At 44.6% G+C, this 27558-nt stretch overlaps 1 protein-coding gene across 2 annotated transcripts in view; it reads right to left on the reverse strand.

Moving 5' to 3' along the window:
• Window positions 1-27558, reverse strand: part of GALNT1 (polypeptide N-acetylgalactosaminyltransferase 1) — a 90006-nt gene that overhangs the window by 36265 nt on the left and 26183 nt on the right. For both annotated transcript variants that reach the window (XM_048511175.1, XM_048511174.1), the window contains exon 3: window positions 5289-5463. In XM_048511175.1, the coding sequence (XP_048367132.1) occupies window positions 5289-5463 (175 nt within the window). The remainder of the gene's footprint in view (window positions 1-5288; window positions 5464-27558) is intronic.

The raw sequence follows: 27558 nt of genomic DNA on the forward strand, positions 1-27558 counted from the left end.
TGTCTTTGCAGTAGTTGGAAAATGAAACTAATAGACGACTAAGCCCTACTCTTGTACGTGACAATATGACCGCGTCGTCTGCATACAGGAGAATCGGGATCTCTGTAGAATTCAGGGCAAGACAATGATCATTTGTTTGGAGTAAATATGGTAAGTATGTTCTTAAGATCATCAATTTTGGTGCCAATTTTAAAATTAATTAATAACAACTTTAGAGATTTGGACATTAAAATAGCTTCCTTAGACAAAAGTTCAATTAAAACACAGACTGTCCTTAGAAGAAGGTGGGTAGCTAGGATTAATTTCTTCACACCCATTGTCAATTTGTATGCAGTCTCTCTCTTTATTGCATTTGCAGGAGACAGGTTTTGGAGTAAGTTGCTTGTTTCTGCACTGTTGGCTTGCCATCAAGGCCCTGTTGTTATCAGTTAAAGGAACAGCATCATTAGTTGGCACCTGTTCAAGAGCTGAATATCTATTCGACAACACCAAGCCTTCGCAGAAATTAAGTTCAGTGTTATTGGAAACGAACTGGTCAATTTTTGTCTGTTTAGGTTGCTTCTGCCTACTTTGGTTAGGTGAAGATAAAGCTCTTTTCTTCCCCATTGTACGTTACATCAATTGTGACTGCCGTCGTAATCACTAGATACTAATTGGGGAGGAAGTTCACACTCCCACTCAACCACCTTTAAAATAGTAAAACAATTTTGGTCCAAGGTCTGCAACAAGTCTGAAGGGCCTTTACGGCTCTGGCCCCTGCCTGGTGGAAAGCTCTCCCTCCAGCTGTCCGGGCCCTGCAGGACCTTGGTGAGTTCCGCAGGGACTGTAAGACTGAGCTGTACCACCGGGCCTTTGGTGAGGCAGGCCACGGATCTACCGCCCCCCACTGAGGCTGCCAGTTTCCATCTTGGCAGGGCCTTGATTCCATCTTGGGCCCTGCCTTTTCCCTCCCAGGCTTTTTGATTGGGCGCCTGTCTTTAATTTTGCTTGCTCTTAACTTTGTTATTTAAATTTTAAGAAACTGCTGCTGTGGAAATTTGTTTTAATGTGGTTAGTTTTAGTTATGTATTTTATGTGCTGTTATTGGAACAGCTGTATTGTGAGCCGCCTCGAGCCCTTTGGGGGTGAGGCGGCCTATAAATATTATTATTATTATTATTATTATTATTATTATTATTATTATTATTATTATTATTATTATTATTATTATTATTATTATACACATAACAACACAGCACAAGTGTCTGGAATTCATCTCTGAATATCGAGTCCTTCCCAAGGACCTAGGATATTAGAGGTATTTGAGTAGAATATGTGCAGTTCCTAGAAGTGCTGCTTTCTGCAGCATGTGGACTGATGTTCTGTCCAAGTTTAGGCTTTCCAGATGTTTTTCAAGATTTCTTGGGATTCTTCCTAGAGCACCGACTACTAGTGGGATTACTGTTGTTCTTTTTTGCCACAATCATTCAACTTCAATTTGTAGGTCCTTGTATTTTATTATCTTTTCCAGCTCTTTGTCCTCTACCCTGCTGTCAACTGGCACAGCAACATCTATGATCCAAACATGTTTTTTCTCTACCACTGTTATGTCTGGGGTGTTGTGTGCCAGGTGTCTGTCTGTCTGTATTCTAAAGTCCCAGAGTATTTTTGCTTCTTCATTTTCTGTGGTCTTCTCTGGCTTGTGCTCGTGCCAGGTCTTGCTACAGGGCAGGCCATACTTTTTGCAAAGGTTCCAGTGCACCGTTGCTGCTAGCCTATTGTGACGTTCGAGATAGTCAGTTTGGGCTATTTTCTTACAACAGCAGATGATGTGCTCCACGGTTTCATCACCCTCTTTGCAGAGATGGCACATCATCATCATCATGAAGAAGAAGAAGAAGAAGAAGAAGAAGAAGAAGAAGAAGAAGAAGAAGAAGAAGAAGAAGAAGAAGAAGAAGAAGAAGAAGAAGAAGAAGAAGAAGAAGATGATAGCAGTCAAATGACTCAAAAATGCGGCCGAATATTAGCTTACAGAGCAGAGATCAAAACGTCCATCTCATCGCCATCTTGCTCTTGCCTTCATCTTGTCTTTGGTGTAAGACCAAATAACTTTCTGCTGAGAAAAAGAAAAGCTGGCAGGCAGGCTATAGAAGTTAAACTAAATGCCCAGTTACTCAGCCAGAGGTTACAATGTACAACTACTACTGACAGCATTGCTCTTGAGAATTTCCGGGCATCCAGGCCAGCATCTATTATAAAGGTAACAGTTCTTTCTATATGAATGTTACCTGACTGTGTTTTTCTCTTGATGGGGTGCTGCTGGGTAGACTGCACGTGCATTGTGGAAGGCCTCTGAAAACGGTGCAGAAACTTCAGCTGACTCAAACAGCAGCAGACACACAACAGTTGGAGAATGGATACGGTGAGCATATCTCCCTTGTGCTGGAGGATTTGAACTGGATGCCCCTCTGTTTTGGGGCACCACTCAAAACAGTACACATTCAACACTTTCGGGGGAGGTGACCACCTCCTCCTGTACTCTGTAGCCTTGAGGCAGATGCTTCTCACAAGCCCTGCTCTCTGTGCCCATGCCTGCAGAGGTGAGGCGATAGTGACCAGAGATGTGGCTGGGGGGGGGGGGGCAGAATGCCCTCTCCACAGAGGCTCGCCTAGCACCAACCCTACACTCTTTTAGGCACCAGGCCAAAATATTTAAGAACATAAGAAAAAGCCAGCTGGATCAGACCAGAGTCCATCTAGTCCAGCTCTCTGCTACTCGCAGTGGTCCACCAGGTGCCTTTGGGAGCTCACATGCAGGATGGGAAAGCAATGGCCTTCTGCGGCTGTTGCTCCCGATCACCTGGTCTGTTAAGGCATTTGCAATCTCAGATCAAAGAGGATCAAGATTGGTAGCCATAAATCGACTTCTCCTCCATCAATCTGTCCCAGCCCTTTTAAAGCTATCCAGGTTAGCGGCCATCACCACCTCCTGTGGCAGCATATTCCAAACACCAATCACACGTTGTGTGAAGAAGTGTTTCCTTTTATTAGTCCTAATTCTTCCCCCCAACATTTTCAATGAATGCCCCCTGGTTTCTTTTTACCCAGACTTTTAATGAAAGGGTTGGCCTTTTTAACTGTTTTTACAATCTGCTTCTAGTCTGAGAATTGTTATGTGAATCAATTAAGCTGCCATATGCATTCTGTTTTTGAGTTTTATTGGCAGGTTCTCAATTACTGTTCATTTTAAGTTTTACATTTTATTCTTTTTCTTTCTGTGAACTGCTTCAAGCCGATCTCTGAAGAGGCCACATAACAATCTTTTAAATAAATCAACTAGAGGCACTGACAATATGCTTTTTTCCCTCTTCTTAAAATTACCATCTGAACTGATAATTATGTGAAAATAAATTATTTAGGAAATCATTTTACCAACAACAATATTACGACAAAATGGTTCAGAAAGATGCTTTAATAAAAGGACAGGGACAATGGACTATACTACTGTGCATAACATGTACTGTCTGCATGTATGATCCTCATATATAATTTCTGAAATGTTTAATATGTCCATTTTCAGATTTCTGCAATTTTAATTCTATTGTATTTTTACTGGATATTCCTTCTAGTTGACTGTATTGGCTTACACTGTGTAATCCCCCTCAAGCCTCAATAAAAACATAAACTAAAATAATGTAAATTAAAAGAAATACTATTTGAGTTTTCCATACACACTACTATTTTTTCACCATTCTAGTGTTTCAGTATTACATGCAAAATAATATATTTGGAATTTCTCTCTGGCTAGCCTCCATACAGTCTCACTGTTCTTTAGGAACTTTTCTAATTGAAACACATTTGGCAAGAAGTTCAGAAATTTCCAACAGGACTGGGCTGTGTTTGCTATCGTAACACTGCAAAAATAAATTAAATTTCAGAGAATCTGCAATAAATGAAATCTGGTCACAAGCCCATACACAGACACACACTCAACATTCCATTCAGTAAAATTAGGTAACTTGATGCAGCAAGATTAGAAAACAAATTCTCCCTGAAGAATGCCACTGGAGGAATTTTCTTTTGCACCAAAATGTAGGAAAATATACTAGTAGTATTCCTAGTATATTTGCTATTTGTTCTCAAAAGCACTATTTCTATACAGCAAGGAATTAGCAGGTCAACAAAAACAACTGTTAAGAAATCTAGATGTCAACTCCAATGCAAAGTTCCAAAATCAAATTATTTTAGAAACAGCAGATGTGCAACCATTCACTGTGCATATGTGCTTGTACAACACTATCATACTTCCAGGAAGAAATGTACACACAGCCCTCAATTATGTGCCATTACAAACCAGGAGGAATAACTACTCACATCTGCAAAATCCTGGAACTGTCAGTCAACTATGAATACCAACTGTGAAAGATGCTGAAAAAAACAAACCTGGAATCAATCCCGAAACAAAACGCTATATTCTTTGCTACTTGAAAGAACATTTGAAATCTCAATTATAGCGAAGCATAAATTAGAATAGCATTGGGGCAACACAGAAAAAGAAATGCTGCTGTCAGCAATGTTGCTTTCAGGGTTTATGACTCAGGTTCAAAAAATTTCGTTCTAAACAGGAACATCAGCGGCACATCTGTAGAGAATCTGAGAAATGCTGTAAAACAGTCCTTATATGTAACTTTTACCATCTTGCTACAGAACAGGGTAAGCAATCTGCATCAGACAACACAGGCAGACTTAATTCCAGAACAAAAAAGGGTGGTGGTAAGTGGTGAAAGAGGAGGGGTGAAAAGACGAGAACCAGAGAAAGCCAGAAAGTCGAACCCCTACAATTAGAGGGCATTTGGTCCTGGTGGCCAGTTTGCTTTGTCCATGACTATGTGGGCTGGGGATTCCACCAGAGTACACTACGGCAAACAGTAGGGCAGAGGCTGGGACCTGAACATGCCCACCCGACTGGCAAAACAGTGCTTAGTCAGGCTACACCAGGGGAACTACAGAATGATGAACAGAGCAAAGCTCATTCTTCTTTCAATTCTGTTTAAAATAGAGTGCATCTGATGTAAAACCAGGCACACACATAATGACAGTGTATGGACAAAGGTTTTATTCAGGTAAGGAGGTTCCAATTTGTGATCAACTACATAATTACTGCACGCATAGCCAAGTCAGCATCTCTCAGCCCAAACAAAAGAGTGTGTTCTGCGTATCCCATGCCAATAGATGGATTATTAATATGCATGATAATTAAAACATTTAAAAATGAAGAACATCTTCAACACCACAATAAAAGAACTTACCCTTCCAATCTGACATCAGGTAAGGATCTGTTGAGTGCAATCATTTCACTTGCCATTAAATTAAACTGATTTATTTTAAACATATCCTTCATTTTTTCTTGGTCCTCTTTAGGAATGACAACAGGTTTTCCCATTTCTCCTGGGCCTTCATGTGGCTTCGGTACCAGTTCTGGAACTACCAAAAAAATCCAAACCTGGTATTAATAAATGCAACAGAAAAACACTGACAATCTATATTCTGCAACAAAAGTGCAATATTGCTACCCCTGGATACTGAATTTAGTATGAACAAAGTTCACACTGGGGAAAAAAGCAAGAAAACTACAGAACTGGAAAAATAACACAGCAAATAACACACATAGCAAAAACTCCAATCATTAATTTTGTGGAACAATCTTTCACTAAGAATTAATGCCACATTCTCATTTTTTAAACCTAGCATTTTTCCCATTAGAAGTTTTTTTTAATTACTCATGCTACAATCATCAAGAAAGAAATCTATTCAGGAGACAATTTCAAGGATCTGTCCTGTCTACTTCTAACTTTACATATAAGCAATTCTTATCTCAGCCCTGACCTGGATGGCCCAGGCTAACCTGATCTCACCAGATCTCAGAAGCTAAGCCGAGTCAGTCCTGGCTAGTATTCGGATGGGAGACCACCCAGGAATACCAAGGTCACTATGCAAAGGCAGCCAATGGCAGCCTCTGTCAGTCTCTTCCTTGAAAATCGTACTAGGTTGCCAAAAGTCAGCTGTGACTTGACAGCACTTTATACACAACAACAACTGGTCAACAGGGGACCATCATGAAAATTACAGTACAACGGTCCAGAGTGTCAAAAAAAGAACACAAAATTGAAACAGTGGCATTGACTTTGCAGCTCTGGAGCCACATGTGCCTCTTGGACAGGTAAACTCTGGCTCTTCTGAGCACTGGTTCCTATATGGCACTTGACTCATGATTTAGGATAGTGGGCAAGGAAATTGCTCAGTGGCACCTGTAGTCAATAGGTGGCACTTCAGGTTGATGGTAGAGATGTGAAGGTCCGGGGGGAGGGTGTCCAGAGGTTTTTTCCCCCAAGACCTTCTCCCCCAATTTTCCAAATGAAAAAATTAGAAATCTGAGGGAATGCTGAAAAACATTTCTCTTTCAGAATAAGTGACAAGGTAAGCATGCTATAGACCAGTGTTTTCCAACCTTTTAGACGTCACGGTACCCTTGACCCCACTCTTCATATCTCACGGTACCCCTGCCATCCTCCCCCGCCTTCCCCTCCCAGTCCCCCTGCTTGCCACCCCCACCTTCCCCTCCCAGGGTGAAGGGAAGCACAGGGGTGGGGGGGGGGTGGGAAGTGGCTGCTGACCTTGTGGCAGGCCCTGCCCCCTGGGCCATCTCCATATCCTTGCTGGTGATGGTGGGATACACCACAAAAATGAGGGGGGCCGGGAGCATTGCCACGGTACCCCTGGGACATGTTCATGGCACCCCAGGGTACCATGAAACCCTGGTTGGGAATCGCTGCTATAGACATATGCAGCTCTTAAACCCAGGCATTTCTGCACCTAGAAAAACACCTGAGCTTCATGAGGGAGGCATGCAGGCAGGGCTTCCATTCCCATTGTCCTCTTGACCAGACTTCTGGTTGACCTTTTCACCTCACACTCTAATTACTGTGAGACACATAGCCACAGATTTGGTAACAAGGACCTTATTGCCCTACTTTGCTGGGGAAGGGGGAGATCAGAAGCAGGTGAGGTAGAAACGGCATCAAAACCTCAGAGCAAAGCTCTGAAAGTTTCATTGGTTAATTACCCACTGCAAACTGATTCTCTGCCCTCGCCCCACTTTGGTGCAAAAAGTTGCACCAAAAGTGCAAAAAGTTCTCACAGAAAGTGAGAAGCGTGCATGGGGCAAGAGGAAGCACATCAGGACAAGAAATCTTGTCCAACGTGCCTCCTCTCTCGGCGTGCCACAAAGAGTAAGCATGTCGGGAGAAGATTTCTTGCCCCAATGCGCTTCCAGTCCCACCGTGCAGCACAGCGCCAGTGGGTCACTGGCCATTAAGAACTGAGATCTAACCATGCAGCAAACGGACTGCTGTATATTCACAGTGAATGATCCTCCTTCTCTGGGGTCAGGAGGACACCTAGCTTGGGTGATTCCCCCCTTTTCTTCAGGGGGGCAGGAATTACTTTTCTTTCACTTCCTGCCTCCTTGAGTGGGAGTTGCCCTGCTTCAGTTTGGTCCTTACCAATAGCAGTCCATTAGCAACTCTAAATTCAATAACTTAATAACTTTAGTGCAACTAGCATAAAACTGATAGACTAGCATAAAAAGATAGGAGCAAAGAAAGAAGTGGGAATCACTCAAGCAAGGTGTCCTCCATTCTCAGAGGGAGAAATGAAAGTGCATGGCGATAAGATAGCATAGGGTGCATTAGCTTGTAGTTTTCTCTCAAGTACATGTTTTCAATTTTTTAAAATAATTTTTATTGTTTTTCAACATTTATTAAACATACAAGAACAAAAAGGTAAAAGAAATAGTAAAAAACAGACGTGATTACATCAAAGAAAAAGAATTCTATCCCCACTATACTAAGATCCCAATATAACATTTTCTATTCATTAGAGAGATTTCATAAGGTTTTTAAATCTTTATCATTTATATACTTCTAAGCATTTTTACTAGTCCATTTATTATATCTTAAACATTGTTAAAAATCAGTCTTCAAGTTATTTTGTTTTTACAACGCCAGATCGGGTTAGTATGAAAAATAAGGACTCAATTTCTCCTCAAATTCATCTTTTGGACGTCAATTCACAAGATTAGTTTAGCCATGACAGCTAATTCTCTGATTCTGTCCTCCCAGCATTCTATTGTGAAGTCTTTATCAGATTTCCAGTCTGTTGCGATTATAACTCTTGCAGCAGTTATTCAGTACCAACGCAGTTCATTCAATTTCTTAGGTTTCCTGGCCTTGTGGCCGTAATAAAACCTTTTTTGCAGTTTCTTAGGAAGCTTTTTTTTGCAGTGAGAGAAATTTAAATCTGATTATCTTCTGTATCCTCTTATGTATTTCTATCCAGAACTTCTTGGTTTTTTTACAAGTCCACCACATATGAAAAAAAAAAGTTCCAACCATTACATCTCCAGCAGATACCGTCATGTTGCTTAGTCATCTTCTTAATCATTTCAGGTGTCATATGCCATCTAAAAACATTTTATACCAGTTCTCCTTCAAAATCTGACGTGCAGTGAGTTTAATGTTTTTAGTCCATAATGATTCCCATTGTTGAAAAGTTTTCTCTTCCCTGAAGTTTTAAATGCATTTTATCAACCATGCTTTTACTTGTTCCATTTCTGTTTCCATTTTCAGTAGAACCCTGTATATTCTGCCCTTCAAATGTTGTTTCTGTGTGATGATCTTCTTTTCAAAATCTGTTGTCCCATAGTTTTCCATTCTGTGAACTTAATTCTTTTTTCAATTTAGATGAAATCTGGAAATATGTCAACCATTGTATTTTACTTTCCTCGGTTATTGTTTGCCACAATTTAATTTCCCTTTGTTTTTTAATAATTTATTTATAATATTGTCATTCTTGTTCAAAGTTTCAATGTCATAGTGTGCTTCTAACTCTTGTGTTTTAGCTTGGTTGCTGGTTGAGCTAAGATTTTTATACTTTTAAAGTTATTGTTGATACCAAATTGTTCTTGTTGACCCTCTTTTCCACTTACAGAGCCAGTTTACTGTTTTTCTTTGAAATAAATATTCAAAAACATTTAACCTACTGATGCCTCAATTGATGGAATTTTATTGGCATCTATTTTTATTTTTGAAATTTACCAGCAGCTGCTGCATTTCCCACCCTCGACTTATATGCGAGTCAATAAGTTTTCTCAGTTTTTTGTGGTAAAATTAGGTGCCTCGGCTTATATGCGGGTCGACTTATACACGAGTATATACGGTAAATAGCATTATTTAAATCCATGGTCACTATGTTTTAAAAAGATCAGTGATAATATTTAAATAGAAAGAAAACTCCTCAAATGCCCATTTCACCTTTTTTTGGCACATTAGCAGACATGAACAGAGGAGCCTATCTGGATAAAATCCTTTCTAATTATAAACCACACTTACAGCGATAACATCAGGTACAGAACTCAATTGAGGTAATCTTTTTAGGTAGCCAAGCAATTTAATCCAGACATCTTCATTTTACAAATAGAAGTGTTTTAGGGTGATTTGCTCAGTTAAGTGCAACATCCACTACATTACTAATTACCCGTCTGCTTGCAAAAGACATAGACCAAGCTTTTTTATGATGTTGTCTCATGAAGACTCCCTATTCTCAGAGAGACAGCAATATTTACTAGACATTGCAACTAACCACAAAGGTACAGAAAGATAATCAACGTTCCTTTAACAACATAGCGTCCGTATCAAAGAGAGAAATAAGCTTACCAAACCATGAAAAAACTATGCCCATGCTATGGTTCCATACCACAGCTATCATGTTTCCCAAATACATTAACTATATTGGGAGCCTGCCCAAATCATAAAACAGATTATAGGATCAGTTATTTGGTGCTGCTGGAGGAGGGGAAGGGTTGGATCAAGGCTAAGCAAGCCATTTCCACTTCCCACTCCAGACCCCACTCTAATCATTCCTCAGAGACCCCTTTCCCCCAGGAAAAGCATTTCAAGATCAGTGGGCTACAGTGGGAAGGAGAGGCAGGAAAGTTCTGTTTTGCTCTCAGAACATTTAGACTGGATCCAATCCAACCTGTCCATGATAGAAACTATTACTTCCACTCATTAAGGTAATAAAGCAAAGATAGGCCAGAAGAACTTGATATTCATCCTTAAAAGATGCTACCAGGATTAAGGAAACCTTCAGTTTCTCTTCCCTTGGCTAACATGGAAATATTGAGGAGAGTAAACCCACTGCAGAGCCATAAAATACTATATACTCTCTCAAATTAGTTTCATTTTTAAGGCACACAGTGTAGATGGCGACCACTTTCCTTTATCCCCCTATCCAAAGAGATAATAAAGCAGATTAGATCTGTTTTATGCTTGTGAGCTGACTCAAGCAGTTCTGGGAAAGCAGTAAACTACTTTCTTAAATAAATTAAACTGGTGTTAAGTGAGAAATACTGACTAGGTCAGGAGTAGGGCTGTGTATCCAGATACAGTCATGCTGAAAAAGCCTCAACAAAGCCATTGCACCTTTTGGGGAAAGGGGGGTTTGGCCCAAAAGAAAAACCAGCTAGCCAGAGTAACCCAAACAGGTAAAGCCAAAAAAAACTCTTCCCATGGCCCAGCCATCAGAGCTGAGCACCCAGGTCATCTCAGCCATCCCTGCACCAAGCTCTCCCCACACCACCTTCCAGCCTTGGGAGGTAGCAGGGAAGCCAGCAGAGCTGAAAGCAGGAGTTGGTTTGGCCAATCTCTGTTCGGGCAATTCAGCTCTGTGGCTCAGATTTTTTCAGATTTGGGTTCGTGACCGTCTCACCCTATATGTCCCGGGTAGGCCTCTGCGGTCGGCAGAGGCAAATTTACTGGTGGTCCCCGGCCCCTCCATGATGCGGCTGGCCTCTACCCGGGCCAGGGCTTTTACGACCCTGGCCCCTGCCTGGTGGAACACTCTTCCATAAGAGGTGCGGGCCCTACGGGATCTTGGTGAATTCCACAGGGCCTGTAAAACAGTTCTGTTCCACCGGGCCTTTGGTGAGGCCAGCCACGGATTCCCCCTCTAGGATGCCCTTGTGTTGCGTGCCATCATTGGCACACCTGATATACTATTTAATCAGTACTGTCCCCTCCCGGCCTTGGGATCGGGCGCCATATATTATTGCTGCTGCTGTGTTTTATGGTTATAGATTTGTAAATTGTTTTAAATTACCTTAGTTTTTATGTGTAAAATGTTGTTTTTAGCCTGCTGTGTTTAATGTTATTATGTATTGTTGTTGCATGCCTGCTGTACGCTGCCCAGAGCCCTTCGGGGATGGGCAGTTTAAAATCTAACATATAAACATATAGACATATAGACATATAGACAGACAGACAGACAGACAGACAGACAGACAGACAGACAGACAGACAGACAGACAGACAGACAGACAGACAGACAGATAAATGATCTGACAAGTTTCAGAAAAACTGGTAATGGGGTTCAGTTTTCTCAAAACAAATCTGGGTCTTTTTAAGTAAACCCTAAAATACCCCCCAAAATGGTGTATACCCCTCGTTAACAATCTAGATGTTAAAAGATATTATCAGGAAGCCTGAAAATTATTTAAGGAAGCAAAACTTGGTGAAGAAGAATAAAGTATGATCAAGTGTGGTGGTGCCTTGTACTACTAAGCCTGTAGGAAGTTTTTGTTCTATTGAGCAGATGTAATCTGACCTCTGCTGAATCTTTGAAGCTATGAGAGAAGAAGCTGCCAAACAGTGATTACAGGTTTTAGATGACTACAGGCCAAAAGAAAGATAGCACACCATAAAGTGGTACAGCAGGATTGGAACTATAGATCACACCTCCTTAAGAAACCTCAGTAGTTTTTTTTTGGACGACACAGTCTTGAAATAGAAGGAAGTGGCTATTACAATAAACTCATACAGAAATGTATTCGCAAGCAAGTCTAGCTCTGAACTGAACTGATGACTTAAAACAAAATCTGAATTGCCTATTTCTTTTAATACAACCAATTGTACCCCAACACACCAGGAAAACCCACTAGACAAATATATTCAAGAATATGAAAGGAAAAAAAATAGCAAGTCTTATCACCTAAGCAAAGTAGTATCAAATACCTGGAAAGAAAGATCTGAGGTAACTGGCTTAAAAACTTGCCACATTTCTTACCAGTCTGTCAACTAGGCTACGACTGCACTGTGATTAAGCTGAGCTTCTACAGAGGTTGTGAGCTGCTATTCCACGCCTTAGAAGATATTCCCCATTTTCTTTTACATAAAGCCCATTGTTCCATTTTGAAACGGTTACCCAATGCAGTATAGTTTCCTGCCAAACTGAACAATGGCAGCAAAGTATATCCGCCACTGCATCTCCCAGCCATCATCCTGTGAGGTATCTGAAGCCTCAGTGTGTGACTGGCCCAAGGTCACCCAGCAAGCTTTCACAGCACAGTGAAAATTCAAACCTGCCTCTTCTCCCTATATATATTGTTCTCATGAACCATGTATGAATACTCACATTGTTTGTGAGAAAAGTCAAAACTATAAGGCAATGGCAGCCTTGCACTTACCTGCAATTGATGTTCATCTAATGCTCCTGCTGTGCTGCACATGTGCAGGCTGGCTACAGAGAAGTTTAGAAAGCTGATCCTGAAAGATGTGTAGTGCTGAGTGCTCTCCTCCCGCCCCCTGCCCCCCGCCTGTGAGCAGAGCTAACTTTTCCTGCCTCAGTGGTCTTGTGGAAGGGAGGGGGGGAGAGTGCTTCTCTCTCAGTCCTCCCTCTGCTGCTGTGGAGTAGAGATTAGCCTGGTAACCAAAATAAAATCAGAATGAAGGCAACAATCCGCAGTGGGGAAGGAGGGAGGGATGAACATCAGTTACTGGAAAATGCAACACTGTTGCTCATCTGCATGGTCTTGCTGGGCAGCCCCACACTGGGAGAGAGGCAAGCTCACACCCTTCAGGTGGTGGGTGTGAGACGGATGGTCTGAATAATGAATGCAGAACCGCTCCCCCTGCAGCTGCTTCCTGCCTGCTGTCCACATCCATGCAGTAGTGTTTGAAGAAGGTGGACGGGTTCCACTAAGTTGTGGCTTTGCAGATTTCCAACAGATCAACCCAGGCTGAAAAAGTAGCGGATTAAGATTGGGCTCTGGAGAAATGGGCATGAACCGATGATGTCGGGCGTACTGTTCCTGCAGAAGCGCAGGCCAGATGAACAGTTTATTTATTTATTTTTATTTATTATTTCATTTTTATACCGCCCTCCCCCGAAGGGCTCAGGGCGGTGTACAACATCAACAAACCAAAAAACAAAATACAAAGTTAAATTAAGACTTAAAATGCAGCATTCAATTATCAAAACTAATTCAGATTTAAAATAGATGGCATCCAGCTATTAAAACTCTTCTTAGAAAGAGGGACAGTGGGTCTCAGAGTGTTTCTCAGAATGTTTTGGGCACCCACATCAGCAGCTGGTCTCCCCAAAGGCCCGGTGGAATAGCTCAGTCTTACAGGCCCTGTGGAACTCATTAAGGTCCTGCAGGGCCCGGACAGTTGATGATACTCATCTGAACAGTATCCAACTGGAAACTCTCTTGCCTTTGTTATGTCCTTGAAAACAAACAGATTATCATCCTGTCTAAAGGAGGATATCCTGCTAAGGTAGAATAACAATGATCTCTTTAACATCAAGGGAATGTAAGGCCATTTGAGTGCCATCTTGAGGATGTGGGAAGAAAACCAGAAGGGGCTATATCTTGTGAGGTTTGGAATGCGGAGACTACCTTCAGCAGATAGTCCAAGTTGGGGCAAAACACCACCTTATCAGGGTGGAAGCAAGTGAAAGGTGGGCCATGTCTTAACGTCTGCAGGTTTCCCACCTTCTGTGCAGATGTGACAGCCACAAGGAAGGATGTCTTATATGACAGCAAGTATAGGCCGCAGGTCTCTAAAGGGCTCAAATGGCTTCCTCATGAGCTAGGAAAGAACTAGGGAGAGGCTCCATTGGGAAACAGGTGGCTTAACTGGAGAATAGAAGTTGTTAAGGCCTTTTAAGAAGCATTAAGAAAACGGGCGAGCAAAAAGAGAACCAGAATCTATGTCAACATGAAAAGTTGAGATGGCGGCAAAATATACTTTAATACTAGAATTTGACAAACCAAAGTCTTTTAAATGCAACAAAAATTCAACCACAGTCAGTAAGTCTCAACATTGCAGAACCTTTCCCTTCTGAGGGGCCTCTTTGTAAAACAACCCATTCGATACTCACCGTGAAGGGGTCTTCTACTGGTGGAACAGAGACCATCTTGCATGGGTTTCTGATCCTCCCAGCAGTTAGGCAGGAATTCCAAATTTAACAGTTACACTTCCTGTCCCAGCTCCGCCTCTAATCACCTCAGTATTTAACTAACATAGCAGTAACAATTAACAACCATGGTAACAAGGACAGGAAGTATTAGACATCAACAGATGTAACAAGAACATTCAACAACTAAACATTCATAAAAAGAATCATGCTCCCTGAAGGACTACCTAGATCCATTATCTTAACCTATAATTAGTTAACCCGGAGCAAACCTTGCGGGCTGATGACTGCCAAATAGGGAGGGCCAAGATGGTCTCCGTTCCACCAGTAGAAGACCCCTTCACGGTGAGTATTCAATGGATTGTTCTACTGGAGGCGGAGACCATCTTGCATGGGACCTCCCCGAGCAGTGTCCCTTACGGATGGGAAGTCATCAGTCAGGCAAAACATGCTCCAACACCAGTTTCCCAAAGACAGTTTGCTGCTGCCCAGGACTGGAGCCTATAGTGCCTTACAGAAGAGGAAGGTGTCAACCAAACGGCCGCCCTACAAATCTGCTCCATAGAAACGTGTTTAGTGAATGCAGCATTAGTTCAGGCCCTGCGTATAGAATGTGCCGTAATACCTTGAGGTACCGGTAATTTAGCAGCCTTGTGTGCCTCAATGATGCAAGCTTTTAATGTTGAACTAATGTTGGACATGGCATGACCCATATTGGGTGGTGACACATTAATAAACATCGTCTCAGTCTTATGGATGTTCTCAGAGCGAATAAGAAATGCTTTGAGTGCCCTCCTTACATCTATGTGGTGCCAGAGACGTTCCTTCCGATGATTAGGTTGAGGACAAAAGTTCGGAATCACAATCTCTTGCTGCAAATGAAAGTTGGACGCTGCTTTAGGCCGGAATGATGGATCCGTGCAGAGCACCACACTATCCTTGAAAACGTTGCAGAAATCCGGATTAACTGAAAGAACCTGAAGCTCTGAGACTCTTCTCGCCGAGGTGATAGCCACAAGAAATAAAGCCTTCATCCGTAACCATTTCAATGAAATATTGTACTGGTTCGAATGGTGGTAAGGTAAGCGCTGACAGAGCGGAGTGTAGTCGCCAGGTGGGAAACCTGTGCATCACCAGTGGCTGTAATTGTTTGGCACCCTTCAAAAATTTCACAATATCTGGAAGTTTAACTCTTTGGTTATTCATGACCACAAGACAGATGGTGGCCAGTGCAGCCACCTGTCTCGTCAGGGTAGCACATTTTAGCCCCGTGTCCAAGCCATCTTGAAGAAAATCTAATATGTTGGGAACGGATTACGACTACACCATCTGACGAAAGCTTTCCACGTTGAATTGTAGATACGGTTAGTCAATGGCCTACGCGATGCAAGGATAGTTGTGGCTACCTTTATCAATCAGCCCCTTCCTTTCAACAACCAGGTGGTCAAATGTAGCCACATCGGATTGGGATGTTGGATGGGTCCTTGATGTAGAAGGTCTGCTCTCTGAGGAAGTAAGAAGGCATTCTCCACCGCCATCTCCTGTATTGTGGAAAACCAAGGCCGCCTGGGCCATTGTGGAGCTACTAGGATCACCTTTGCGTGATCCAGCACAATTTTTCTGAGCAGTTGTGGCAGAAGTGGAAAAGGAGGGAATGCATATAGTAGCCCTGGTGGCCAGGGAGCTGTTATTGCATCTATGGCAAATGCTCTTGGATGATAATGTCTGCAGAGAAATACAGGTGTTTGTTTGTTGTCTTCTGTTGCAAACAGGTCCGTTGTTGGAAGGCCGAATCGTGCAGTGAAGAGTTGAAAGACTTGTTGATTGAGAGCCCATTCCGTCTCTAGTACCTGAGACCTGCTTAACCAATCGGCCTGGATGTTGAGTTTGCCCTGAATGTGTGTTGCTCTCAGATAAAGTAAGGGCTTCTCTGCCCACACCAAAATTCTGGTTGTCTCGTGGTGAAGTTGTGTCAACCTGGACCCCCCTGATGGTTGATGTACGCCTTCTCAGAGATGTTGTCTGTGTGTATCATCACATGCCAACGTGTAATTTCCTCCTGGAAGCCCTGGAGTGCAAGGAAGATTGCTTTGATCTCCAGCAGATTGATCGGTAGTGTTGCCTCTTGATCCGACCAACCATCCTGTATGTACAGTTTGTTCAGAGTCGCACCCCAGCCACTGAGGCTGGCGTCCGTGAAAATCTGCAGGTATTCTTTTACCAGAAATACTTTCCCTTGGTCCAGATTTCGTTGAGTAGTCCACCATTTCAGACTGGACTTGAAGTGTACTGGAATGTGTACATGCCGATCTGTCTTGTTCATAATCTGGAACTGAAATGGTCTGAGGAACTTCTGAAGTGGTCGCACATGGAAGCGGGCCCATTGCACAATGTCCATGGCAGCAATAAACTTCCCCAGCAGGCTGGCAAGCGTCAGAATTGAACAGCGCTTGACTGTGATGATCGCCGTGATCCGTCGTCGTATGTTCAATATCTTCTCCCGTGGTAGAAATAGCAATGTCTTTGTTGATGAAATGATGGCCCCCAAGGTGCTCCAGTTGTTGAGTTGGTGTCAGATGACTCTTGTCCAGATTCACCAGAAATCTGTGGAGTTGAAGTACCTGAATGGTCTGTTCCACATCTCTCTGTGCTTGTTGTTTGGAGCGTGCTCGAACCAGGAAATCGTCTAAATGATGATGCGTAGATGAGTTATCGGGGCCAATAAATACCTCTAAAAACACTCTGGGGGCTGTCGCCAAGCTGAACGGAAGTGCTTGAAACTGATAATGGTTGTCCCCTGCTGCAAATCTGAGGAGTCGGCGATGTGCCGGATGAATGGGAATATGCAGGTATGCTTCCTGCAGATCGAGAGACGCCATGAAATCACCCGGACAAATGGATTCCGATATCGTGCATAGCGATTCCATCCGAAAGCGCCTCAATCTGATGAATTGAATTGATGTAACGGAGATTGAGGATCGCGCTCCAATCCCCGTTCCTCTTGGGAACAGTGAAAAAGTGCAAGTATGCACCCTGCAATCTGTCTTGTTCTGGGACTAACAGGATTGCCAGGATCTGTAACAGGTGATTGATGGCATCTTGATTTCAGCATCCCTTTTCGGTGTCCAAATTGAGTGGGGACAGAAAAAAGTGGGGGATTGGTTGGGGGAAAAGTTCTATGGTGTACCCAGTGGATATGACTTCTTTTGTCCATGCGTCGACATGGTCGCCCTGCCACGCCTCCTGAAAGAAGTGCAGGCGTCCCCCCCACCGGTATCTGAGGGTAATTGGTTTTGACTTCTATCAGGTTTGTTGAACTTGTTGGGCTTTCCCTGTTGGCCTTTGTTGCGAAAGGAACCACGACCTCTGAAAGAATTCTGGGGGTGCCAATTAAATCTGTTCGTGTCTCTTTGAAATCTAGGAAGGGTGCGTTGCGTGCGAAAAGTCAGCCTCTGATAAAAGGTTGTTCTTTCAGCTCTTACGAATTTGGGCATAAATTTCTTTTTATCTTTAGACTCAATCAGCACCTGGTCTAATTCTTTTCCAAACAATTTGTCACCTTGAAAAGAATAATTTGAAACTATCACTCTGGAGTGTGGGTCTACCGACTGTTACGTCTGGCTACTACTGCAGCAACCATGCCTCTCACCATCATTAGCAATATGTCTAAGTTAGCATCCTCTACGAATGACATAGCTGTCAGAACCCTTTCTACCCCCTCTCGAATTACATGTTCCTCTGACGGCAACATATCCAGTACGCGTTTTAACCACACTATTCCTGCTCTTGCCACAGTGGCTGAGGGTGTTATTGCCTTGATGGCAATGGCTAGCCATTCATGTGTCTGTCTACGAGCCGCGTTTGTCAATCTGATCTTTAATAAACCCATCTCCATCCTTGCTCACCAGGCCCCCTGATTGCAGGGCGGCTACCGGTGCATCAACCTGGGGCACTTGCAGCATGTTGTTAACATAGTCAGGCAGTAAATATAGTTTCTTGTAATGAGAGGGTGCCCCCCTGCTGGCTCCTGGACGTTCCCATTCCTTCCTAATTTTTTTGTTAAAAAAACTGTTAGGGGGAAATACTGGGGTTGAGAATCAGTGTGCGGGAAGTAGGATTTGCTCCCTTGGGGCAGCCTTTGATTGGTTTGTCTGGATTCTGCGAAGAAGAAGGGTCTTCCACCCCCTCTTCGTCATGCAATTCTAGAGCCGCAATAGTCTTAGCAATTAATAAGAGCAATTCCTCTGCCTTGAATAGGCATACAACCTGCTCAATGGTCTCTGTACTGGGTTCCTCATTATCTGAAAAAGGATCCATTGGATACTTACCGTGAAGGGTCTTTCTACTGTAGGCTAGTGGGACATCTTGGTTGGGTGTCTTCTCTACCAATTGCAGAGAGGCAGGAAGTACTAAACTTTCTTCTCCATGTAGTTTCTGTCGAGGTCAATTTACCTCAGTATCCTTTCATGTCACAGTAGTAGGTTAACGACAGGAACATAACAGTAACAAACATCTGTAACAATACAACATGGAGACAAATCTCGGCTCAACAGTAACCCTAACAACTAACGAATATGAATGAAAAAATATATATACAACTACAAGGACCCCTTGAAGAGTCCAATCGGGGACTAATAGATACCCAGGGGGGGCCAAGATGTCCCACTAGCCTACAGTAGAAAGACCCTTCACAGTAAGTATCCAATGGATCCTTCTACTATAGGCGTGGGACATCTTGATTGGGACCTCCACGAGCAGTGTCCCGAATACGGGTGGGTTTCATCAGTCCCCGATAATACTCTCCAGCACTTTTCTGCCAAAGGCAGACTCAGCTGAAGAAAAGGATTGAATTTTGTAATGTCGAATAAAGGTGGAGATTGAGGACCAAGCTGCTGCCCTACATATTTCCTCCACCGACGCTTGATTGCGGAAGGCCGCATTGGTGGCTGCGTTACGAACAGAGAGAGCAGTGACTCCCTGAGGTATAGGGAGACCTGATGCTTTGTAAGTCTCACAGATACACGCTTTCAGAGTGTTGCTTATTGCAGCTTTCGACATTTGTAATCCGACATTAGGAGGTGTTATATTGATGAATAGACTTTCGGTCTTACGCAAAGTCTCTGTCCTAATGATGAAAGCTTTCAGAGCTCGCCTAGCGTCTAAGGTATGCCAAGTTCTTTCCTTTGGATGACTAGGATTTGGCAGGAAATTTGGGATTACGATCTCTTGACGAATATGGAAGTCAGAATTTACTTTAGGTATGAATGTCTGATCTGTGCGAAGGCACACTCGATCTTTGTGGAACACGCAGAATTTGGAATTTACCGACAAGGCCCGTAATTCTGACACCCGTCTTGCAGATGTTATAGCAATCAAAAATAGGGTTTTCATCCGCACCCATTTCAAATTCACTGTTTGTATGGGTTCGAAAGGAGATTTCGTAAGTGCTGACAAAACTGCGTGTAATCTCCAGGAAGGAAATCTGTGTGCCACCGCTGGTTGTGAAAGGCGGACACCTTTTAAAAAGTTCATTATGTCTGAATGTCTGGTAATCGGTGTACCGTCTATTGCTGGAATAACTGTCGCAAGAGCTGCCAGTTGTCTACGCAGCGTGGAACACTTAAGTCCCAAGGCGAATCCGTGTTGTAGGAATTCAAGTATGGAGGAGAACGATGGATCTTCTGGATCTGTATGTTTACGGCGACACCATCTAACAAACGCCTTCCAGGATGAGTTGTAAATCCTGATGGTTGACTGCCGTCGTGCCGCTAGTATGGTCTGAGTCACTTGTTCGGAATAGCCTTTCCTTATCAAGCTAGACCGCTCAAGATCCATGCGGTCAAGTTGAGCCATTCTGGGTCCGGATGTATCAGTGGGCCCTGAGTCAACAAGTTGAACTTGATGTGCCGATCCCGAATCGCAAATCGAAGGAATTTTCTGTGGGCTTGGTGTATCGGGATGTGCAAATACGCCTCGGTTAGGTCTAGAGAGGTCATCAGATCGCCGTGACATAGAGAGGCGGTGATCGATCGAAGGGTCTCCATTCTGAATTTGGGGACTCGAATGAATTTGTTTAGACGTTTCAGATTTAAGATGGCCCTCCAGTCCCCATTGCGTTTGGGGACTGTAAAAAAGTGAGAATATGTGCCTGACCATTTCTCCAGAGGCGGTACCGGTTCTATCGCTTGTATCTGCAACAGGTGAGAGATCGCTTTCAAGGTCCTGTCGGCTTTGACGGGATCTGTCGACAATGGGGAGAACATCACGTGGTGGCGAGGGATGGTATTGAACTCTATCACGTATCCCGAGGAAACCACCTCCCTGGTCCATCTGTCTACGTGAGTGCCTTGCCAAACGTGTTGAAAGCTTTGAAGTCGACCTCCCACCGGAATGCTGCTGCAGTCATTGCTTGTTTTTTGTGTTAGGGAAGGGTTTCCCTTGTTTGTTGTATGGCCTAAAGGGTTGTTTGTAACTTCGAAAGGAGTGATTATTTTGCCAGTGGGGTCTATTACCCTCACGCTGGGTCCTCGGAAGAGTCTTGTGGGACTGAAAGGTAAATCTGGGAGAGTTGGAAGATTTATCAGGGCCTCGTACGGATTTTGGCATAGTCTTTTTGTTGTCTTTCGTTTGGACTAAGACCTCTTCCAGCTCTTTGCCGAATAATGCCCTTCCATAATATGAATACCCTGCCACCACATGCTTGGAAATGGTGTCTGCTTGCCACGGACGAATCCAGGCATTACGTCTAGCCACCATGTTGGAAGCCAGTGATCGTGCCACTAGAGCCATTGCATCGAAGGTGGCGTCAGCTATAAAGGAGTTGGCCATGAGTATCCGTTCAATGCCTTCCCTAATGCCCCGGGCCTCGGATGGAATCATTTCCAGCAGTCTTCTAAGCCATACCATAGTGGCTCTGGCCACGGTGGAAGACGGTGTTAGAGTTTTAATGGCTGCCGCCAACCACTCATGAGACCTGCGGAGAGCTGCCTCCGACCTTCTATCGAGGGGATCTTTAATATTTCCCTCTCCCTCCTTCGCTACCAGAGCGCCAGAATGTAATACTGCCACGGGGGCGTCCACAGGAGGGTTTTGGAGTAACAAATGAAATTGTTGGGGCATTAGGTACTTCTTTTTGAAATTTGTGGGCAGACCTTTGTGTGCCGTGGGGTTCAGCCACTCCCTATGAATTCTTTTTACGAAGCATTCTGGCACTGGGAAGAATTTTGCACCCTCATTGTCAGAGGGGAAGTATGTCAGATTGCCCTTTGGATATCCTTTTATAGGTTTGTTTGAAGTGGACGAGGAGGATGGCATTGGTTGCTCTTCCGCATCCTCTGGATCACGCAAATCCAAGGCGGAGATCGTTTTATTAATTAACAACTGGATTTCTTCCACTTTAAAAAATTGTGCAGATTGTTCTGCAGCCTCCTCCGTGACTTCCTCAGTGTCTGAGAATCTATCCTCCCCATCACTTCCGTCTATGCTAGACAACCCTTCCTCTTCTCCCTCAGGGAAGGATAAGGGGTCCCTCCTTTGAGTGCCATGGTCCTCCCTGGGGGGCCTATGGGAGACTCTAAGGCAGGGGTAGGGAACCTGCGGCTCTCCAGATGTTCAGGAACTGCAATTCCCATCAGCCTCTGTCAGCATGGCCAATTGGCCATGCTGGTAGGGGCTGATGGAAATTGTAGTTCCTGAACATCTGGAGAGCCGCAGGTTCCCTACCCCTGCTCTAGGGGGTAGAATTTGAAGTTGAGGGCGGGCGGCAGCAAGACGCTGATCCCTGGCATCCATTGCCTTTTCAATCGCATTGCTCAGGAATTCAGCGAAAGCGGCAGGGGGAGCGTTCATCCATTGCGAAACTGGAGCTAGTTGGTTTCCAATCGCGTCGCCTCCCTCCGGGGCCCCTGCTACTTGCCTGTTTTCTGCGTTGTCTGCGCCACCCGCCGATGGACGCGACTGCTCCAAGGCCCTGGGAAGGCTGGAGGAGTCGGCCGCGGAGCCGCCGCTTTGGGCCGCGCCCTGGGAAGGCGCATAGCTCCGTTGTAAATCCGCGCGCTTCTTCTTAGGCGGAGCCTCCGCCTGATCGGTTTTCGCGGTCTTTTTTCCTCCTTTCTTCGGCTTCTTTGAAAGAGCACTGGCGGCCGTTGCACCTCCCCCGCTGTTCTGCTGGGAATCGGCCAAATCAGAGGAACGTGTGCGTTCCGCTGAGGAGCCAGTGAAGGTTTCTCTCTCTGGAGAGAAGGATCTCGCATCCATAATGGCGCTGAGGCAAAAAAGGCGGGAAGCGCCTAGGCGCTAAAAATACAAGGTTCCCTGCTAAGGCCTAACACCAAGCTACCCTAGCGCCTGTCTAAACCCACCCACAGATGGGTATCACAAACAAACAGTACACAAAAACAGACAAACAGACTGACAAGGGAACACTAAATGGTAAGGGTTCTGAAAGAGCCTTAAACACACGTCTACCCTCTGCAGAGGCAGGAGAATACTGGGGTAAATTGACCTCGACAGGAACTACATGGAGAAGAAAGTTTAGTACTTCCTGCCTCTCTGCAATTGGCACCCAATCAAGATGTCCCACGCCTACAGTAGAATGCTCTGGAGTATTAAGTTCTTCTACCTCACTACCTGAATCATCCCCTGGGAAGTCTACGGGGTTGGGAACATATCTTTGAGGTTCAGAAGAGGAGCAGCAATAGCACGCCTATTAGATTGGGGGCCCCCCCAATGGCTGATTGCCTCCTCTGGGTACTACTAATTGCAATAGCCGTGCTAGAGCCCTGCTGCTGTTGATTGCAAGACTGGACCTCCTCCCTAATAGTTTGCCTCAAAAACTTGGCAAAATCCACTGGTGACTGGCTAGCTCAATTAAATGGAGCATTAGGTTCAGCCGCTTATAACTCAGCCGGCTGACCGATCAGCCCCACCTCCCCCATTGCGGAACGTTCTTGCCTGTCTCCAGCGTCCACTTGTACTGCGGATTCCCTCGGAGATTCAGGGGAGACCTCTACAGGCTCACTCTGGGAGCTAGTATGCTCGTGAGTGGCCTGATGCTGCTGATCGCCAAATTTCCTTCTCTTTGGCTGAGCAGGTGCCATCCCTCTGTTGGCTGCTGACGCGGGTGCCTGGGGACCTCCAGCATCAAAATCAGCACTATTCGCACCAGCCACTATGTTCCCTCGCTTGGAAGCGGCCCGAGTCCCTTCAGCCGAAGCTCGGCAGAATTGGCGGGGAGGAGAAAAGCCTCTGGATGTCATCTTGTAATGGCAGTTAAATCAACTGCCTAACTCTCACCGCAGTCTGGGGGGGGGCAGTAAACGAAGCATCTAAATGTCACCCACACAGACAAAAGCAATGCACACACAGTCCCTGGAACATTAAACACACAAAAGACAGAAACAAACACTGAGAACTGCGCGGAGCTCAAGTTTATGCCTTTCCGAACTAGGCAGGAACAATACTGAGGTGATTAGAGGCGGAGCTGGGACAGGAAGTGTAACCGTTAAGTTTGGAATTCCTGCCTAACTGCCGGGAGGATCAGAAACCCATGCAAGACCCATGCTAATGTAGTTACATTCGCCTTCAGAAAGGGAAATTTCTCAAAGATGAGGGGGATAGTGCGCAGGAAGCTGAAAGGGAAAATCAAGAGAGTCAAAACTGTCCAGGATGCTTGGAGGTTATTTAAAAACACAGTCATAAAAGCTCAGCTGGAATGTGTTCCACAGGTTAGGAAAGGCAGCGCCCAGTCCAAAAGAAAGCCACCATGGTTAACAAGAGAGGTTGAGGAAATTATCAGAAAAAAGAAAATGTCTTTTAGAAAATGGAAGTCCAGTTTGACTGATGAAGAATATGAGAGGGAACACAAATGGTGGCAAAAGAGAAGTAAGTTAGCTATAAGGGAGGCAAAAAAGGATTATGAGGAACGCATGGCTGCGAACATCAAAACCAGCAACAAACAGTTCTTCAAGTATATCAAAAGCAGGAAGCCAGCTAGGGAAGCGGTAGGCCCGTTAGATGACAAAGGAACAAAGGGTGTGCTAAAAGATGACAGATTGCAGAGAAGCTGAATGAATTCTTTGCATCTGTCTTCACCCAAGAGGAGGTGAGGAACATTCCTGCACCTGACCAAGCTTCTTAGGAGGCGATTACTGAGAACTAGCTGATGATAGTGGTAGACAAAGGGAAGAAGTTCTGGCAGCCATTGATAAACTAAATGCTACCAAATCCCCTGGCCCAGATTGCATTGTATCTACCCAAGAAGAGTTCTTAAAGAGCTCAAAGCCATAGAAAATTGCTGATCTTCTCACTTTTAATATGCAATCTTATCCCTGAAATCAGGCTCCATCCCTGAAGACTGGAGAAGATGGCCAATGTCACACCAATTCTTTAAAGAAAAGGATCTAGGGGACCGGAAATTAGCAGGCCAGTCAGTTTGATAAACATCTGTTCCTGGCAAATTAAGTAGAATCTATCATTAAAGATAAAATTATAAAACATGTAAAAAAAAGCAAGACCTGCTGAGAAAGAGTCAGCATGGCATGGCTTTTTTGCAGAGGCAAATCCTGTAGCTTTACAAACTTACTAGAGAGTTCTTCTTTGAGGGTGTAAAACAGGCATGTGGATAAGGGGGAGACCAAGTGGACATTGTCTACTTGGATTTCCAAAAGGCTTTTGACAAAGTTCCTCACCAGAGACTATTGAGAAAACTCCAGCAATGAAGGAATAAGAGGGAAGTCCTCCCATATGGATTAAAAAACTGGTTGGAGAAACAGAAAGCAAAGAGTGGAGTGTAAATGCGGAGGAAAATTCTCACAATGGAGAGATGTAAGGAGTGGGTGTCCCCCAAGCTGATCCGTTTTGGGACCAGTGCTCTTTAACCTATTCATAAATGACCTGGAAGTAGGGGGTGGAGTAAGCGTGGTGGCCCAAGTTTGCAGGATGATACTCAAATTCATATAGGTGTGGTGAGAACCGCAAAGGATTGCATGAAAGAGCTCCAAAAGCGGACCTATGATAAATTAGGTGAGTGGGCTAAGAAATGGCAAATGCAGGGTTCAATGTAGCAAAATGTAAGAGTGATGCACATAGGGGCAAAAAAATCCAAACTTCACATAAACCTTACAGGGGTAAGTGCTATCAGTCACAGACCAGGAAAGGCATTTGGCAGTCTGAGTTCAGAGTCCCATGGGAATGTCAGCTCAATGCATGGCAGCTGTGAAAAAAAGGCAAAACTCACTATGTTGGGGATAATTAGGAAAGGAATTGAGAATAAAACTGCAAAGATTGTCATGCCCCTTATATAAAACCCGTGGATGCGTGACCGCATCTTGCCGGAGTACTGTGTTCAGTTCATGAGTCGCATACATCTCAAAAAAAAGGATATTGAGAAGAGATAGAAAAAAAAAGTGCAGAGAAGGGCAACAAGGATGATTGAGGGACTGGAGAGAACCTTCCTTATGAGGAGAGAGCTGCAGCGTTTGGGACTCTTTAGTTTGGAGAGGAGACGTCTGAGGGGATATGATTGAAGTCTATAAAATTATGCATGGGGTTAGAAAATGTTGACAGAGAGAAAGTTTTTCTCTTTCTCACAATACTAGAACCAGGGGGCATTCATTGAAAATGCTGGAGCAGCTGAAGAAAATTAGGACTCAATAAAAGGAAAACACTTCTTCACGCAGCGTGGTGATTGGTGTTTGGAATATGCTGCCACAGGAGGTGGTGATGGCCACTAACCTGGATAGCTTTAAAAGGGGCTTGGACAGATTTATGGAGGAGAAGTCGATTTATGGCTACCAATCTTGATCCTCTTGATCTGAGATTGCAAATGCCTTAACAGTCCAGGTGCTTGGGAGCAACAGCCGCAGAAGGCCATTGCGTTCACATCCTGCATGTGAGCTCCCAAAGGCACATGGTGGGCCACTGCAAGTAGCAGAAAGCTGGACTAGATGGACTCTGGTCTGATCCAGCTGGCTTGTTCTTATGTTCTTATGTTCTTATGTTCTAAGACGGTCTCCGCCTCCAGTAGAACTAGCCCATTTCAATGTATACAACTTTCTGGTGGAGGGCTTCCGTGAACAGATAAGCATTTCCTGTATTCTGCGGGGCCACTGATTTACCACTGGATTTCCAAAATGTTAGGTGCAGAGAGGGGATATCACAGTAGGCTGTTCCCCCAGTTAGGAGATCATGTTTCCTTGAGAAGAGGAGGTATTCCCCTCCAGACATAGACAGGAGTAGGGGAAAGCAAGGTCTCCTGGGTCAATGGGGGGGGGGGGGGCAATGAGGATACAGTTGGTTTTCTCTGAGGCAATCCAACAAGAGTTAAAAGCTACATTTGACGGGGACCCCAAGGAGCTCCCCTATTTCCTAGTGCAATTGCGGGCCTACATGCATGATGGAAGACGACTAACAGAATGACGCTGACTGGGCCTGTGTCTACACTGCAGGGAAGCCGGGCACATGATCGCCAACTGCCTGGAGAGGCGCAACTGTCCCCCTTCGGCCCCACGAAGGTGGCCAGCCGTAAGGGAGCGAAGAAGGGGTTGAAGTGCCGCCCAGTCTCGGGGGCTGGCCTCACCCTGGAGGTGGTGAATTCCGCTGACAGGAAGAGCACCTTCAAAACCTCTGATGCTGAAGCAAGCAAAGAGTCATCGGGGAATGACAACAACCTGACCTAAAGCACGCCAACGGCCAGGCTGAGCTGAGTCCTCCCCCTTGCCCCTCACCAACCCAAAAAGGAAAAGTCAAGTGACTGTGGGAGCGCTAACTGACTCAACGTGCTCAATATGCCTCATGCACCCCACAGTAGCCGAGGGGTTAGGACTAAAGCTAAGAAGGCTCAAAAACCACATGAGGTTTCAGCAAATGGACGGGAGTCCCATGGAAGGTCCCCACGCTACCCATAAGAATGAAACGGTTTTGGTTATGGCCTGCATTGGGAGAGACTTAATTTCATTATAGCAAGGTTGGGTTGGGCAGATACCCTGTGGTCCTCAGCATGTCTTGGCTCTCCAGACATGACCCGGAGATTCGATGGAAAGACAAGTTGGTCCGCTTTGTGGCCCCCCCCCCCCCCCGTGCGGCAGGCACATCGACCCACGAGGCTTAAGCCACGTACGTCCTCCCAGTGGCTCACGGGGAAGAGATCGTCGCCATCCCCGAGCCCTACCAGGACTTAAGCAAAGTATTTGAGGAGGGGGAGTGCAAAAAATTATCACCACACTGACACACAGACTGCAAATAATAAATAAAATCGAACTAATC

Source organism: Sphaerodactylus townsendi, linkage group LG11 (assembly GCF_021028975.2).
Source record: "Sphaerodactylus townsendi isolate TG3544 linkage group LG11, MPM_Stown_v2.3, whole genome shotgun sequence".
NCBI lineage: Eukaryota > Metazoa > Chordata > Lepidosauria > Squamata > Sphaerodactylidae > Sphaerodactylus > Sphaerodactylus townsendi.